Below are 19,100 nucleotides of genomic sequence, written 5' to 3'. Positions count from 1 at the left end.
TTGTTTTCGCTAGTTGAGGAGTCGGAAGTGGCACAAGCGTTGGTGTGCTCAGTCGCCGACACAAAAACAACAAAGGTCGGAGGCCTTCGCAAACATTTTCCGCACTGATTGCTCTACTTACATGACTAATGGAAAGTTCCAGTCGAGTCGTGACCATTAGACAGCCACCATAAAGCGATCCATCAGGCTGAGACAGATGGGTATAAACCAGAGTTCAGCTTCTAAAGAAGTGGATCCCTATCTACCTTCCATCACGTCTTTTGAGACACGGAAACAACAAGGACAACAACCGTTCTCAAAACGCGCTCATGCTTTATTTACGACACTAATTGTCACAACGATAGCATATTTCAATGACACCACTGATTATTGATAACCAGTTCTCTTTGGAGGTTGAGGACAGTCTCTGATGACGAATAGCAGGCCCTACTCAGTGACTTTTAATATCTGTCGGAAAGTTCTTCCTGATAAGTGGCTAGTCGATAAGCCCGGGACAGCAATCTCTCTGGCGGAGATCCTTCTCGCTGACGGGGCAGTAAAGTCCTCCTAAAGGTGTCTTCTTATCTCCCTGCTAATAAAGTCATTTGTGATGAGCCCGAAGGTCAGCCAAGCCTGCTCTCTCTCCTTTCTGATGCGCGTCTCTGCAGCAGATGCCACCTGTGGGAGACCTGAGAGATCACGACCCGTCTCGACTGGAAAGCACATGTGGTTCTTTGGCATGAAATGAAGGCGGCCCTATACGGCATTGAGGTGATAGCGGTGTAGTAGTGTCATGGACAGGGTTGGGTTGTGATGGTCTGTCTGTCTGTCTGAGAACTTGACTGTGTTGAATTACAGCTAAGGGGCAGAATTCCATTGCAGTACCCCACAAATGGATGAAATTCCCTTGTTGTTCAACTATGTGTCTCACCGTCTAGGGTGGGTATTGTAAAATGAGAATAGAAGTGACAGCCATAGCTGGTGGTTCCATGACCATACTGTAGCAAGTTCCTGTAGGTCATCCCTTTCATGACCTAGATGACTCATCAGAGTTAATGACATGTCGACTCATCACAAGCAGGGAAAACACATTCCTTTTGTCCAAGGGAGTGTGACTGTCTGTCCCCCTATCTCTGCTCTTCTATATCTTATTTAATGACTGTCCCCAACCACCTCAAGGTCAATCATAAAGTAGAGAGAAAGAAAATAGCGAGAGTCTCTCGTCTCTCTGGGGATGTGTCTGTCGTTTGTGTCAAGCGAGTGTTCGAATCCCAGGTTCATCTTGCCGCCTCCCGCTCGCTCCTCCTCGTCCTCGCTCTGAGTAAACAAGACAGCAGTGAATCATGGGGATGCAATGTCCCGGGACGCGGCCCCCTAATCAATTACATTAGCCGCATCAATCATCGCACCCTGACGTTTATTGTGGAGGTGATGGGTTGATCCCGTGGACTTGGAGACAAGTCCTTGTGGTGATAAACGTTGCTATCTCTGGAGAGCACAGATAAATAGTATGCCTCAAGAGAGAGAGGGAGGGGGGGGGGCGGGACAGAAGAAACATAGACAAGGGAATGACAGAGACCCGAGTGGTTGTTATCACGTAGACGCCGGATGTCCCACAGATCACTTAACTACATACGTCATCTGGAGAGAATCAGTAAGCACACAATGGGCTTTCGTTTGTCTTCTTTAACGCAAGTCTCCGTAAACGTTTAGTAATGGCTGTTTCAATCCCGAACGAGGCTCCGTGTAGCATTGAAAGGTTTAAAGATGAGTTGATGAACTTATTTAACAGATGCCCTCAATTCAATCTATTGCAGACAAAGGAATTTTATGTCAGCATAGGTGTGTACTGTTTGTCTGAGAACGTTTTGAAACATCCACCGATTGACTTCAGGAGAGTTTATTGACTGAACAGTATACTTGTTTATTTATTGCTTTTATTTCTAGGATATCGAGCGCAATAACAACCTGACAACAGATTATCAGTTAGCCACATGAAGCAGATTGCCAAAGTCTCGCCATCACAACATACTAGATATCCAATCGCCCTGCATGCAGCGTTCTCATTGGCTACCACAGCTATGATCTTGGCACTGTGTGGCCTCATCAGCCACCGTAGTGGAGTAAAACGAATTGGTGTGTATCACCAGACAGCGTCTCTTGGCTGTAGCAGCTGACTTAACTCCTTTACATTTTTTTGTTATGTTCCAAGATGTAAATAATCAGATTGGACGCTCATCAAATCGCCAGGGTAAACGGTTGTGGAGCTACAGTCCATTTCCCATACACAAGCTCTTTTTATGGCTTTATCTCCAAGTCGGCCTCGAAATGATACAAATTTATAGCTATTATAGCTATTATGCTGTTATTTCGGTTGGTATTTTTATCACTGTGTGCTTGTACTGCTTCAATTATCATCAGAGGTAATTGTGTTCGAATTGAACTTGAAATGATGGGAAATGCAATAATTTGAGTTTGATTGCGAGTAATTAATAGCACTTTCAAAACAGGACAGACTTTCTAATGGTGCAGATAGCTGACTGAGAAATGATCTACATCTTTTCCTACAGTCAATGGGTTTTCTGATAGAAATGTGAAATGTGTACAATATAACTCAATATACCAGAAATACACATCTGCAGATGTAGAGTGTTAATTTAAGCCAGTTTTCTACAGCAGGAAAAGAATCATGCAGCAACAGGAAAGGTGAATTATTATGTGGATTATCATTCTTGGACATTTTTGTAGGGGTTGATGGGGGGTTGATGTTTCGTAAGGTTGAAATTACAAGCTTCAGAAGCCTTTTTTTGAAACTCCAATACACATTTACAGGAAAGTTCTCCTGCAATGCAACAGGGTGATCACATTAAAGGCTTTACCTAAAACCAGAAATGCCTTAAGTAGTTCCATACATTGAAACTATTTAGGTGGAGTTATCCGTCTCTCTCTCTCTGCAGTCAAAAACGTGTCTTTGTGCGCTGTTAGCACCGCTCTGTTGTCAGTTAAAGAGTGATTGAGAAATCTGAGAATCGTGGACAAATTCTTTGTTTTATTGAATGCGTACGGCCGAATTAGCTATTTTTATCAAAAGTACTATATGTTTTGAATCAGGAAATGTATACTGTACATTTCCACCTAAAACGCTTGCGATTATTTTCTCATGATTTAATGTTGCCGACTGCAACAACAGCAGAGATAGTTAACAACTGCGCATATACGCTCTCGTGGGGGAATCCCTTTACCTAAAAACTGTCCTTATTAACAATCACAGATGCAATGTATTTATTTTATTTGGGGGGGGGGGGGTGAAGACCGTAGCTTAGTGTTACAGATTAGTTATACGAAGTAAACAGCAACCTACAAACATGTCTGACAATGAAATACTTGCTTCTGATTAATATAACTACTGGAGGGCTGCCAACGTTTACAATCTGTAAAATCTGTTTTATGGGCATGGGACTAAAAGTAATTATATTGTTGGGATATTCATTGGCCACTATTGACAGTGGAGGTGGGGGTTACAAATACACAATAGGACAGACTACATGCAACCAAATAGGCCTACCCCAGGTGGTTCCTGGGGCCGTGTATTTCACGCAAGGCTATACTATACAGTTGTTTAAAAACATGAAATGTTGTCATGCAAATAAACCAAGGCAAGCCAACACATCAGACATGGGAGATTATACCCCCAAAAAATGATACCGAAAAAAGCGTGTCGTTTCGATCCTAACACCTTGATCACACCGATAGCGGCATTGTGCAAAATAGTACCCAGCATCATCTGGATATGTTTGCACCAAAAGTTCAACATTCACCTGCTGTCTACGTGTTCGATAGATCCAACGTATGCACCACACAGAACGCACTGCAACTGCCTCTGCAACGTAATGCTGCAAGGCAAACGTAGCATTCCGTTGGAAATGAAGGTACTTCTGGTGTACCATAACGCAATGACACTGTCGCTGTGTTCAAGGAGTAAGTCATTAAAACACCTTTCATTTTTCTTCTGTCTATTCTGGAATGTAAGATGATACAATTTACTCTCTATTACGATGTAAGGTGACACAATAACTGTCTATTGTATCCTCAACCAACATATGCTAACCGGTAGAGTGCCTAGGCTACAACACAATAAGAACAACTCGAACGGCAATGATTAGACTAGCTACATACAGTTGAAGTCAGAGGTTTACATACACTTAGGTTGGAGTCATTAAAACTCGTTTTTCAACCACTCCACAAATTTCTTGTTAACAAACTATAGTTTTGGAAAGTCAGTTAGGACATCTACTTTGTGCATGACACAAGTAATTCTTCCAACAATTGTTTACAGACAGATTATTTCACTTATAATTCATTGTATCACAATTCCAGTGGGTCAGAAGTTTACATACACTAAGTTGACTGTGCCTTTAAACAGCTTGAAAAATTCCTGAAAATGATGTCATGGCTTTAGAAGCTTCTGATAATCTAATTGATATAATTTGAGTCAATTGGAGGTGTACCTGTGGATGTATTTCAAGGCCTACCTTCAAACTCAGTGTCTCTTTGCTTGACATCATGGAAAAATGACCTCCACAATTGTAGACCTCCACAAGTCTGGTTCATCCTTGGGAGCAATTTCTAATCGCCTGAAGGTACCACGTTCATCTGTACAAACAATAGTACGCAAGTATAAACACCATGGGACCACGCAGCCGTCATACCGCTCAGGAAGGAGACGCGTTCTGTCTCCTAGAGAGGAACGTACTTTGGTGCGAAAAGTGCAAATTAATCCCAGAACATCAGCAAAAGGACCATGTGAAGATGCTCGTGGAAACGGGTACAAAAGTATCTATATCGATAGGAAAATGAGTCCTATATCGACATAACCTGAAAGGCCGCTCAGCAAGGAAGAAGCCACAGCTACAAAACCGCCATAAAAAAGCCAGACTACGGTTTGCAACTGCATATAGGGACAAAGATTGTACTTTTTGGAGAAATGTCCTTTGGTCTGATGAAACAAAAATAGAACTGTTTGGCCATAATGACCATCGTTATGTTTGGAGGAAAAAGGGGGATGCTTGCAAGCCGAAGAACACCATCCAAACCATGAAGCACGGGGTGGAAGCATCATGTTGTGGGGGTGCTTTGCTGCAGGAGGGACTGGTGCACTTCACAAAATAGATGGCATCATAAGGGAGGAAAATTACGTGGATATACTGAAGTAACATCTCAAGACATCAGTCAGGAAGTTAAAGCTTGGTCGCAAATGGGTCTTCCAAATGGGCAATGACCCCAAGCATACTTCCAAAGTTGTGGCAAAATGGCTTAAGGATAACAAAGTCAAGGTATTGGAGTGGCCATCACAAAGCCCTGACCTCAATCCCATAGAAAATGTGTGTGCAGAACTGAAAAAGCATGTGCGAGCAAGGAGGCCTACAATCCTGAATCAGTTACACCAGCTCTGTCAGGAGGAATGGACCAAAATTCACCCAACTTATTGTGGGAAGCTTGTGGAAGGCTACCCGAAACATTTGACCCAAGTTAAACAATTTAAAAGCAATGCTACCAAATACTAATTGAGTGTATGTACACTTCTGACCCACTGGGAATGTGATGAAAGAAATAAAAGCTGAAATAAATAATTCTCTCTACTATTATTCTGACATTTCACATTCTTAAAATAAAGTGGTGATCCTAATTGACCTAAGACAGGCAATTTTTACTAGGATTAAATGTCAGGAATTGTGAAAAACTGAGCTTAAATGTATCTGGCTAAGGTGTAAGTAAACTTCCGACTTCAACTGTACCTCTGTACGCTAGCTTTGATGCTTTCTCTTCTCCAAAGCACCGCTGTATTTTGGCACGGAACCAGATCCAGTCCATGGGAATGCAGAAGGAACATCTGTGCCTTTTGAGTTGTCTTCTGTGTTTTGTTCCATCATTTACGGTCGTATGTCTTTTTTGAAGAAGGGATTGTCGATGAAGTGCTTACTACACACACGTGGATTGGCTGTAGTGTTTACATCGTGTTTCCTATTTTTTTATCGCTACTAGCAATTTTCTGCATCTGTCTGTATCTTTCAATGGAAAAGAGTGACATTTTGTGCCTTCTTCCCTAGATTTCTTATATAAAGTGCAGACAGGGACCGAACACCAGCTTCCTCTTGCTGGCATCTCTTTGGATTTCCACTTTTCAGAGCTAACTTTAGGCTACCTGTGATAAGTCTTTTGTGACGGCTCCTCCCCCCCCCCACACACATCTGTGACGTCAAGCTCCAAATAAGGGCATATACGTCACAGAGTTGCCCCACGAGAGCGCACATGCGCAATTGTTACCCATCTCCGCTGTTGCTGCAGTTGGCCCTATAACATAATGATATAAATAATCTCAATCGTTTTAGGTGGAAAAGTACACATTTCCTGACTCAAAACCGATAGTATTATTGATTAAAAAAAATGTTAATTTGGCTGTACGCTTTCCATAAAACAAAGAATTTATCCCTAATTCTCAAATTCCTCAATCGCTCTTTGATTGACTACAGAGCAGAGCTAACAGTGCACAAAGATACGTCACGTGACCCGTTTTTGCAGCTTACCAGTTCTAGACTGCAGGGAGAAAAAGAAGGCCAACTCCACCTAACTAGTTTCAATGTATGGAATCACTTAGGACATTTTGGATTTTAGGGAAACTTCCCCTTTAATATCCAACATCTGTAGCACTCTGGTGTCTCTTTGAAATGTAACCCTGTGCGTCCTGAGTCTTGGGTTACCACCACAATACACACACAGGGCTGCTTGCCTTCCTGTTGTCGATGGCCTGGCTCATGTCTGGAGAGTTGGAACAAGGCTGGCCATTCCTCTCCCTCTGTCATGGAGCTGACAGCTGCAGGACTCTCTGTCATCATGATGGAGATGAGCTGGCCATAGGGGAGGACGACACGCACACACACACACACACACAGCATTCTCCAATCCCTCTGAGGATTCATCAGTCGGCAGACAGGAACACAATTGTTCATCTGTAATTTTGACCTATTAACCCCGGACACCATTATTTCTATTTTAGGTGATCCTCAGTCTGTTCAGTGTCTAATGACAATATACGTCTATTTTGAATCACCATTTCAATGGCACCACTCTGGTCCTATCTCCTCCACCTCAACATGGAACATGGAAAAAGGTGCTTTGTCCTTCAGGTACATGTCTATTTCTCTCATATCCTATGGGGCGGGATCTATGGCAGTCTCTGTGCTTTTGGCTGGGTCATACTCATTAGGGCACACTGTAGCAAAACAGTCAATTATTTCAGTCCATTTTCTTCCGTTTTGTGCCTAGTGAACACGACCCTGGTGTCAATAAATTACACTGTCAAAATGTGGCCCCAGGAGAGAGAGAGAAAGGGGTGAGGGAGGAAAGGAGAGAGGGAAAGAGGGAGAGAGGTCTGTGCTCCTACAAACAAAAGATGCTCTGACATTACAAGCTGTTCGCTGTGGCTCTTGGAACACGCGACACCCTTACTTCTCTCCAATTGATGAGACAACTCTGTCGATCCTTTTACGGGGAGAAAACACACGCACTGTAAACATTTGTCAGGGGTCAGGACAAAAGGGCCATTGAGAGACCGAGAGAAAGAGACTGGGGAACTGTCTATACTGTGTTCACGGTTAAAGAATGTATAGCGACTAGCCATAGCAGGGATGTCCGTGCGCTACAACCAACCAGAAATTTAGACATTCATAAAAAGTGCTCTGACCAAGTAGACTAGTTCCCAAGTGCGTCAGCATTAACAGCATTAATGTTTTAGCCTATAAGTATTCGCTAGAGAACATTGTCAGGCGGTCCTCATTAGCATACGCCTGGCCTTGATGGACCCCCCTTCCAGCCAATGATGGGTCAACATTCTCACAGTCTAATAAATACATTTCATATATGATGACAGAAGAATAATCACTTGGTTGTGTCTTAGGTAACATTAGAATACGAAACCCCCCCCCGGTTATTTCAAAGAACATAATAGCGTTTTCATTAGTTCACAGTCACAATGGCCACAATTCTTCATCATCAAACTATTGTTGTTAATTAAATCAACCTCGTCATCATTCAGATAGGCCTGATTTTAAATTCAATTGTGAAGTAACATTCACAATTGTCAGTTTTTATCGCCCGTTCATCCATTTAGCCTGTCATTAATTCAGTGAGGAGAGAGAGACGTCCTACAGTGCATTTATATGTGTGAAAATAAAAACTGGTAAAAAAAAGCTCTTAATACCTTTCTGTTTGTGATTTCAATATTCTGACAAACAAGGGAAGGAGCAGGACTTTATTTTTTTAAGCAGATTTATATTTATTTACTAAATCTAACGTCAGTGGCCATTGGCCTATGGTGGTTCTGGTGTTAAAGATGCTATTGACATGACGGGAATTAAGTTGTCGTCAAAAAATTGTTTCCACCATCCCTTAAATGTCTATATTCTGTCTTTCTGGGGCATGCAACAGTGTTTTAAGCAATCCTTCTACTCCTCCCGGGCTCCTCACCTCCCCCCTTTCCCACATTAGACTTGACTACGCGCAGCCAGGCAGGAAATACACTGGTCGAGGTATTTATTTATCTGGGGAAGAAATCTCATCATGCAGTCATTCCTCGTCTCTCTCGACTTGAAGGCATCATCTAGAACTGACCCCGGCTTAAACCCCAAAGCACAAAGAAAGCGCTTGCTTGTGCTCCCCCGACCCAAATATACAGTACGTGCACTTAGCCCCAACTCAAGGGACACCTTTCACTTTCATGTTAGGGGCCCCAAGTCTGCCCTTCCATCTTCTCCCTCCCCGTCCTCCCCTTTCCTCCCGTCAATATGTGGAAAAGCTACAGGCCCGTATCTAAGGGGAGGGGACTAATCTTCAAAACCACCCCACCCTTTCCCCTAAGTGTCGAAATTTCTCCAAAGTTAGTGTTAGTGTACTTTAAATACCCTTCTTCTCTTTGCACACCGTCTCTCTCTCTCTCTCTCTCTCTCTCTCTCTCTCTCTCTCTCTCTCTCTCTCTCTCTCTCTCTCTCTCTCTCTCACACACACGAGCCCTCTGGCGAGCAGGATGGACTTGTCAGACCAGCGTGAGGCGATGTAAGGAAAGCTCTTTGCATATTTACACCGAAATATGCAAAAGCAGTAAATATTTATCCGGGCCCAATAAACAATACATAATTTTGCCAGGCGTCTTCCATCATCACATGACAATATAGCCGTGGCCCGCTTCCAAAAACCTCTTCCGATGACAGATCTGGTCTCTTAAGTAGGTTTATATGTTCTTCTTTGCATACAAAGGGTTCCCTGGTTTGAATTACGGGCTTCAATGGTTTGAGAGAGACATTTGACCCAATGTGTATTCCTACACAGACATACATCTCTGAGGAAAGAAATTGAGATGGGAGAAGACTGGAATCCAGAAAGCCAATATCAGATTGATCAGATTGAAGCGTGTTGCTAATGAAGAACATGTTGCTACCTACACCTCATACACTACCGAGATATCCCATCTTTCAAACTCCATGTTTGCCAGCAGAAGTGAAAGGCATCTACGTATCATATGGATTGACTCTCGATCCAATTTATGCGGCCTACAGGTCAAGCTCTAAATCTCTCTCCGACGTCCCCCCATGTCCCCCCCCCCCCCCCCCCCCCCCGCGTGTTCCAAGAGGCCGTATGTGATCATTAGAGAAGAGGTGGAGATATTTCCCCCCCCCCCAGCCCCGACGACATATCGATACGACGCAACCTTATCAAAATCAAAGACAGAAGATGCCATATATCATGGTGTGAAAGCTACCCCGACCAGGATACTGTGTATGCAATCCTCTTAGCCACCAAGGTAGCATTATTTATTGGTCGGCGACCATGCGGCTGTCAAAGCATCTGTTGGCCGGAGATCTATCGCCCCTCCCTTATTCACTTATGATTATTACTGATCATCCTCCCAAATGACTTATCAATAAAGTGGGCCAGCCGGCTAATTTATCGCTATGGCTCTGTCGATATGAAGTTCTGCGTCGCGGCTTAAAAGGATAGAGGCCTGATGTTAAGGTGATGGATGAGGCGCGAGGCCTGTATGAAAATATGACCCTTTTAATATGTTTGCTCCTGTGCTCTCTCTTGCTCTCTCTTTCTCTTTTGCGTTTTTAACAACTCCGAGGCACAACATCGATTTCTCTCTCTCCCGGCATTATAAAATAATGTACCACTGTCAAGGTGTATTTGCTGAGCAAGTGCGGACCGTGAACCTTTCAGCGCTAATATTGTCATGAAGAGAACAATTGACTCCAACAAGAAGTTGAAGAACGTAACAGGAGTTCAGCCTGTCGGTGTATACTTGGTGAATATTAAGCTGTGGAATATTAGCCAAATAAATCATGCTCCTATGTCGCTTGTATGGATAATACGTTGATATGAGTCATAGGAACCATTTAAACAATAATGCAGCTCGTCCCGGGTTTTATTGAAAAGCCCCTGTCATATTTTATTGTGACATTTGCCCGAGCATAAATCATGGGAACTCTTAAAGGACTCTTAAATGACTCGTTGCTCGTACTGCAAACACGCCTGTTGTTTGAGAAGTGGCCGTGACGGGCCCGCACAATGGCAGCGCGTGTTTGCCAAATCTGCCCTTTGTGTTTTCACTCAATCTCTTGGGAGGTTTTAGTTCCGCCAACTAACGCCTGGCCCATCCCGATATGTTGAGTAATAACGTTGTTAGCTTTAGCCCCGTCAAACCAATCTCTGATCTCTCTCACCTTTGTGTTGGACCCAGACAATAGGACTAGTGCATTCCTCTGCCATCCACTAACATGGTCTGTATGCCTTTCTCACATTCGACTGACAGCCAAAGTGGAAGACGTTGATAAGGCTATAATATGGAATCAAACAATGCTAAGCTGGGAGCCATTATGTTTAATTGCCCCCCCCCCCCCCCCCCCCCCCCATCAATAGCCCTCGGAGCATTCTGCTATCAGGACTGCCTTGATGTTTGCTTTGGCAGACGGCTTCAAGTCCTCAGCTTATTAAAGTCTTCATAAATATATTCTATCAGAATGCTGCCTAGCTTCCTGGTATTTAGCAGGGAGGATTTCCCCCCTTCCTCCCTCCTTCTCTCCATCCTTCCCTCCTTCTCCGTGTTCTTTCTTGAGCAGGCTCATTGTTAAAATATGTTTTAAGTAGTGATAGTGCCGTATCTGTTGGGAAGTCCCAAAATAGCCCCTTTACACCCCACTGAGGACAAATTACCCTGGAACACAAACTGAGTCCAAAAAACCCTATCCAGTCAGACAGTATCCTTACTCAAACAAGATTCAACTGATTAGAGAGAGAGAGAAAGAGAGAGAGAGAGAGAGAGAGAGGCTGGGAGAGAGAGGCTGGGAGAGACAGAGAGAGAGGCTGGGAGAGACAGAGAGAGAGGGTGGGAGAGAGAGGCTGGGAGAGAGAGAGGCAAAGAGAGAGCAAGCCTGTTTTGGTCCAGGGCTATCAAAGCGATATCAGAAGTGTAGACCTCATAGGAAAAGACTGCAGACTAGTGATATTTTTCTTGAAGCGTGTCGGCTGTGAAGGGTTGAGAGCGGCTGGTGCTGGAGAGAATCACAGTGATTAATTTGCTGCAATCATGTTTGACATGATAGTTAGTGCCCAGTTTAGACGGCAGAGCAGTGAAAACCAGAAAGAGCTCTCTCTTTCTCTTTCTTTCTCATACACACACACACACACACACACACACACACACAGGCACACACACAGGCACGCTCAGCCGTTTATTATGCAGTGCGCGATCGCGCCGCGGAAGACCGCATCCGTGCTAATCTATAGGTCACGAAATCAATAATGTCCCGGCATTGCCACAATTAGCTCTTGCCAGCTGGAGAAAGTTCTCAATAACTGAATAGCAAAACTTCCAATTTGTGGCTTTCTTGGTGTGGCTCCTGTAGCCAATGGGTTGTCAGTCTGTCGGTTCAAAAGGCCTTGAGGTCTGTTTGCTGGTGTTTCTTTTTGGAAACTTGCGGCTTCTGACATCCATAACCATCCATTGGCTGTGTTGCTATATTGCCTCATATTATCCAGACTTGAGGAGAATTGTTTTTGGCAACGTGTGCCAACATTTTCCGACAGCGAAAACTCTGAAAGTGATCTTTTATTTGTTTAATTTTTGTTTCTGTGCTACTGGTGTACATCTGGGATGCGCTAGCCTTTGTCGCTGATCCCTGAGTAGTTAAAGCACTATCGCTAATTCCTCGCAATAAGTGGAGCCCCAGTTTCCATAGTGATTGTGTCTTGCGAAATGGTGCAGGGGTTGTGAAGGCAAACGACCACGTGGGCTTTGTGTAGGGCCTACGCTGAACAGCCTCTGAGGGGTAGAGAGAAGAAGAGGTGCTAGAGGTTCTGGAATTAACTGGGCCCGATTTGCTCCATGTGTGCCTGGCTGGCAACGATGGGGGGCTGTAACAATACAGCCGGCCCATTCGCCGAGGAGCTTCTTTACACTCCACAACCCGCCGTGCTTACTCATCATCGCGTGTCACTGCGAATGGTACTAAAGTGCGATGAAAAAGCTCTGACACCATCCGATAATAGAAATTATATTTGTAGCTATAAACTTCATAAGGGGGGATTTGTCATTTCTCGCCATGTGCGGAAATGTACACAAATACACACACACACACACACACACACACACACACACACACACACACACACACACACACACACACACACACACACACACACACACACACACACACACACCTAATGAGGTTTAGACAGTCACTGCGTTGGAATGATTCCGCAGGTGGCTGCACTTTCATCAAGACCCGTGTGTTTACGTTTGAGGTCATTTCAGGCCATAAAGAGGGTTTTGTGCCCAGACACACACCTTCCACTGTCTCCATGACACCGGCACTATTTGCCAGTTTCTCTACTCGTCATGCCCGTAAGACCTATAGACAAGTTAGCGCAGGTTAGCGTTAGCCTAGCGCAGATAGGACCACAAGGGTACAATGTGAAACCGCTCTGTTGAGGGATCCCGAAATAAGCTCACCTCTGTTTTGAGTGTTCCCTCTGACGTGGAGAAAAGTGACTTTGAAACGACGGTGACACGGGCAATAAATCATACGCTGGTGTTAGTCAGGAAGGCCAATCACTTTTTCCCCTCTTCTAATTAATAGGCTATTTATTTGCTTGGCTGGGTCTCTGTAAGGCTGTGGAGAGTGTGTGTCTGTGCGGGTGCCCGTGTGTCCGTCTGCAGGAGCTGAACGAGAGGGAGGGAGAGAGAGGCAGACTTTGGGCATCACACCTATAACCTCATGCGTTACAGCGCAGGAGACCCCGTTCACCGCTGCTCTTCAGAGCAGAGCACACAGCACCTTCAACGGACGTGTTTTTACATTCATTCCCTTTAAGCAGCTGGTTTTCGAAGCTCAATGTGAAACGAGAACAAAATATTTTCTCAGAGACTCGCGTTGAGATTTGGAGCGCGCCAGCCGAGAATGAAAAGGGGGAGAGGAGGGAAGAAGCGGGTCTAAACCAAAAAGCTGAAAGACATTCAACCGTCAGTTTAACTGCTTGTGTCTGTTTGCATGTCTCCTACAGTTTCGGGTTACTCTCGCACAATTTGATACATACACATATTTATGTTTGGCGTGTCGAGAGGGTGGTGGGGAGAGGGCCTAACCCTGTTGGAGTGCCTGGTAGCGTTTTGCAGAATCAATGAAGCTGTTACTTTGTAAACTGTTACAGCTGGCCTCCACATATTACCATAGGGGGAAGGCCTCTCTCGCCTCTCTGTCTACCCTCTTCCTCTCTTCTTTCTCTATCCTCTCACTCTCTCGGTCTCAATCTTTCTCTTTCTCTCCCTCTCTCTCTCTTCCTCTCTTCCATTATCTGTGTCCATCACTTTAAAGGGCTATTGTCAGAGCACAATGTGAACAGGATGGCCAGGAATGTGAAGGAGGGTTCTTCTTATCAGCACCACCACACACAGAAACGCGCAGCAACACACACAGCCGCGTGAACACACACAAAACACAAACACATACACACACACACACAACTGAGTGTTGCCCTTGCTCTCTCTCTCTCTCTCTCTCTCTCTCTCTCTCTCTCTCTCTCTCTCTCTCTGAGTGAATGGCTCTGGCATTGCCCAAAGCTGTGCCACTGAGCAGTTTCCCAGCGCTACAGCCATTTATAAACACACACCAAGGGTGTATTTGGATGCTGTTGTGTGTGGTGGGCTGAGGGGGCTTATGAGTTACACATGGGCTGTGGTGGACCAGATACAAAGACCTCGGCGTCGCTAGTTTAAAATAGTGTCATTGAATTGCGCCGCCGGCTGATGTGATTTTGTTTTTACGATGGGGGATGGCTATGACAAGGCTGAGGATTAGACTCTAGATGTAAGTGTACTCGTGTAAGTATCTGTGGTGTAATTGCTTCCATTCAGTGGGCAGGGAGATCCACTGACAGCTTAATGTAGTGAACCGCAGCTTTGGTCCACTGTCTGTCTGTCTGCAGCACACATGGATGAGTCTTAAATACAGATGTCTGAAATGGCATCCTATTCACTGAAATGGCAGTCTAGGGGTCCTGGTCAACAGAAATGCTCTATACAGGGAATAGGGTGACATTTCGGATGTAGAGCACATGGACTGGATGCCAGTCTCCCTTGACAGGAAATGGGAGACACTGAGACCTATTGGCAGTACTAGATTACTTTAACATTTCTATTTGGTCTTTATTTAACTAAATGTGACCGACCAGCTCAATTCGGTCTTATGCAGCAAAATTTAAAATTGTGTTTTTTACATTGGATAAAAGTAGAGACAGAGGTATAAAATTGTATATCATACACTACAGTTGAGGAATAATGGGAAAGTAATTCTGCTTTGAAAGTTGATAAACTTGTAATCTCACTTTTGAGAAAATGGCCTTTGAATGTTTTGGTACTACTACTGGAGAGCCTTTGTTTATCTGCACCCATTTAGCATTGTTCACACCCTCTTACGCTTTAGCCCCATCCATCTCTTTAAGGGTTGATCCGAGCGTTCTGTCCTAACAACAGTCAAGCACCCAAGCTAACTGGCTAATGTTGGCACAGAGAACAGCTCACTGACCATTTTACTCGCCCTAGCAGAGTAATTCCAAATGAGATAACTGCTCGGGAACACAGACGCATATCCCTGCCCCACCTCCCCTTCAAATCATCCAGGACATTCAAGGAGAAATCCAAACGTTAATATGTCAAGTTCAAGTTAGGCTGTTTTTATGTTATCCAGAGTATTGGTGATGGCAACTGTGCTGCTGGCAAACATTTAAGCTTTTTTGCCAACGTTTACTGACACGGGCCATATTCAACGGGTGTTGAGCGTTCGTAAATTCGTCAGTTATTCTGCGCTCTGGCACACTCAGACGAGAGTGCTCTGAAATCGGAGTAGATAGCCAGAGACGAATTTACCAGCTACATCTATCAACAGTTGTCACAGTGACATTCTATTGAAATGGTTACTTGAGACTTTTGTTAAGACATGTAGCTAGCTAGCTAAACATTGAACCAAAATCCCAACTCATGATGTTTGTACCCTGCATGAATCTGCAAGTAGCTAACCGACCAGGTTCAATGTGAGCTAGCTAACATTAGGCTATAACAAGCCAAGAAAACGGCTCTGAGATAGGAATAATATGACAACACAGATCCTACATGTAACGTAGTGACGCGTGACATACGCCTAGTTTCCTGAATCGAGTCACAAATGAGATCCCTTTCAAGTCTCTTTCATTGGAGCCCTGGATGGTCGAGAGGCAGTGGCATAATCATGCACACACATGATACATGTGACCATTAAACCTTAAGAGGTTTGGACATTTAGAGTCATGTACTTAGCAATTGCACATGTACAAGTAAATGGGTCTAGGGCCGGGAAGAATCGCGTGTTTGTTGGGCAGAAACGTGCCAGTGCCTATAGAACCCCGATCCGGCTTTACCGTCCACACAGACCGTAATCTCTCTTTGAGCTGGTCTATTCAACGTGATTCATAAAAGACTCCACTGTACGCTCCAAATAATCCCCCCACAGTTTCCCCACATCAGATTCCAAATGAGATAACTGCTCGGGAACACAGACGCATATCCCTGCCCCACCTCCCCTTCAAATCATCCAGGACATTCAAGGAGAAATCCAAACGTTAATATGTCAAGTTCAATATATGGGTACGGAATTGCCAGTGCAAACCCACACAACACACCCTCTGTTGGAGAGAGATGGGGAGGATAGGGATGGGGGCTGGGGCGTTGGGAGGCGGGGGGGGGAGCTTGAGAGATGCCGGTGTGTGTGTGTGTGTGTGTGTGTGTGTGTGTGTGTGTGTGTGTGTGTGTGTGTGTGTGTGTGTGTGTGTGTGTGTCTTTTATATGGGCCTGATAATCCCAACTAAACTCAGACTATGGATGGTTTCCCCTCCCTAATTCCCAGCCATGAATGAGCCACTGTGGGGGGGGGGGGGGGGTGGGGGGGGGTTGTCATTATCACTGTAACCATCCCTCCTACCTCTTCATCATTCCTTGCTTCCTCAACTTGATGCGTTTCAACCTCCAGACACTGGCAGCATTCTCCCCACAGCCTTTCTGAGTAAATATTGCTGGAGGCCTAATTCCACCTCTCCTTTCCTCTCTCTCCCCCAAAGCTGACTGTCTCAGCGAAATGTCCTGTTATGCTGAAGGGGGGGAGGGGAGATTACAGACAAAACTGAGGCATTTATTGCAACAGCTCTTAAGTGGGGTGTGTGGAGGATGTGGTGGGTGGTAACTCTGTAACTTTGTGTCCCCTGGTCTAAGCGTGGGTTAACGGTATGGAGTCCCCCTCACCACGGTCATGATTAATAGAAGAGGTTACGGTTTTGTCCGAGGTTGTTCAGAGTGCCATACGTCATTGTGTCATTGGAATTAGGAGTCTGTTATTTCTGTCCGAGCTGAGTTGTAAAAATGTTTTTTTTTTTTTCTTCATAGCAGATGCTGAATGACCGCGAGACGGCATCCTCTCCGGAGAGCTGCATCAAAAAGGTAAGCAGATGTATTGTTGTTGTTCAACCCTTTCTGTTCGGTTGACCACTGCCACACACACACCCACACACACCCACACACACACCACAACTGGAATACCAAATACCTCCATAATTTCAGACGTGCACTCCATGTCATATCACATATTATAGATATACTGTGTATTCACATTCAAAGTCAAATGTGAATGACTGCCCAGTTTCCCATAGCACGACCAGTGGATTGTCCTTCATTGGTCTTTGTGTTGTCGATACGTCCCATTGAACGTGGCACCACGTCTTTATGAGGTGATACATTTATTGAGGGGGGCGGACCGTTGGCTTTTACGGCCAGTGTCGCCGGGTCACGGCAGACAGGAAGAGAAAGTTCAAGTGTAAACTTAATGGTGCGTGAAAGAACAATGGCTGGGGACATAGAAAAATAAGGGAGGGAGGGACACATGTTAAGAGAATCAATGGAAACTTACATTGAGTGGACAAAACATTAGGAACACCTAGACTGACCAGGTGAATGACATGGACTGACCAGGTGAATCCAGGTGGAAGCTATGATCCCTTATTGATGCCACTTGTTAAATCCACTTCAATCAGTGTAGATGAAGGGGAGGAGACAGGTAAAGAAGGATTTTTAAGACTTTAGAAAATTGAGACATGGATTGTGTATGTGTGCCATTCAGAGGGTGAATGTGCAAGACAAAATATTTAAGTGCCTTTGAACGGGGTATGGTAGTAGGTACCCGGCGCACCGGTTTGTGTCAAGAATTGCAACGCTGCTGGGTTTTTCACGCTCAACAGTTTCCCGTGTGTTTCAAGAATGATCCACTTCCCAAAGGACATCCACCCAACTTGACCCAATTGTGGGAAGCATTGGAGTCAACATCGTCCAGCATCCCTGTGGAACGCTTTCAACACCTTGTAGAGTCCATGCCCTGATGAACTGAGGATGTTCTGGGGGGCGAAAGGGTGTCCAGCTCAATATCGGGAAGGTGTTTCTAATGTTTTGTGCACTCAGTGTATAGCCACGGCCCACGCACTCCAGCTGTGCGTCCCAAATGACACCCTATTCCCTAGTTAATGCACTACATTTGATTTAGATTAGAGTTTTTAGTCACATGCACAGAGTCGCAGATGTAATTGCAGGGTTCAGTGAAATTCTTAAGTTCCCGGGCTCCAACAGTGCCGGTCGAAAAGAAACAAAAAGAATAATACTAATAATAATAAGACTGTTGACCAATGCCTATGGGGCTCTGGTCAATAGTAGTGCAGTGTATAAGGAATAGGGTGCCATTTGTGACTCAATTTGTTGACTATAGCTCAAACAGTACAAAGGATGAATAGGGGTTAAGGGCTTCTCCGGGTTCTATAGCGTTGAGCCGTTAACCGAAAGGTTGCTGGTTCGAATCCCCCCGAGCCGACTAGGTGAAATATCTGTTGACGTGCCCTTGAGCAAAGCACTTAACCCTTATTCCTCCTTAACCCTAAGAGCATTTGTTAAATGACTAAAAATGGAAATGGGTTGTAGGGCGTCACTGGTTGGTGAACTTTGAACTCGGTTTCACTCAAACGCCCCGGACGATTGAGACGCAGACCCGTGCATTCCCTCTCTCGTTTGGCGGCCCTAGTGATTACGGCCCTGAGTTCTCTGTGCTCGACTGTATGTACTTGACCCATCATCTAAACCTTCAACATGAACCCCTTTTGTCATGATGAAGGTCTTTCAGTTGGCTTTTCAAAACAATACGCAATACAATGTTTACCTCTGGTCTCAACTTCACTTGACTACCTTTCCAATGGCAGGTCCTATACTGCCTCAACCCACACAGATGTTTCACACACACACGCACGCACGCACGCGCGCACACACACACACACACACGCGCACACAGGCATGCGGACACATATGGATACACCCACACACACGGACACAGTGAGTGGGTATTGATGGGGCCTCATTATGCTCACAGTGTGCTGCGGTGGGCCCTCATCATGCCATAGTGGACTGCATGCTACACCGTTATGAATATGAATGACATTATGCATGAGCCTTTCCC

General features: G+C 44.8%; 1 protein-coding gene across 12 annotated transcripts in view; it reads left to right on the top strand.

Moving 5' to 3' along the window:
* prdm16 (PR domain containing 16) overlaps window positions 1-19,100 on the top strand; it is a 243,781-nt gene that overhangs the window by 101,906 nt on the left and 122,775 nt on the right. For 11 of the 12 annotated variants that reach the window (XR_014380665.1, XM_082962061.1, XM_082962054.1 and 8 more), the window contains exon 3: window positions 16,997-17,050. Coding sequence is in view for 11 of the 12 variants with exons in the window: in XM_082962061.1 (XP_082818187.1) it covers window positions 16,997-17,050 (54 nt within the window). In the remaining variant the exon portion in view is untranslated. The remainder of the gene's footprint in view (window positions 1-16,996; window positions 17,051-19,100) is intronic. The other variant, XM_082962051.1, reaches the window with a different exon arrangement.

This window comes from Salmo salar, chromosome 15, assembly GCF_965601325.2.
Source record: "Salmo salar chromosome 15, fSalSal1, whole genome shotgun sequence".
NCBI classification, from domain to species: Eukaryota; Metazoa; Chordata; class Actinopteri; order Salmoniformes; family Salmonidae; genus Salmo; species Salmo salar.
The sequence above is the reverse complement of the archived record's forward strand: the minus strand, read 5'-3'. Positions and strand labels throughout refer to the sequence as shown.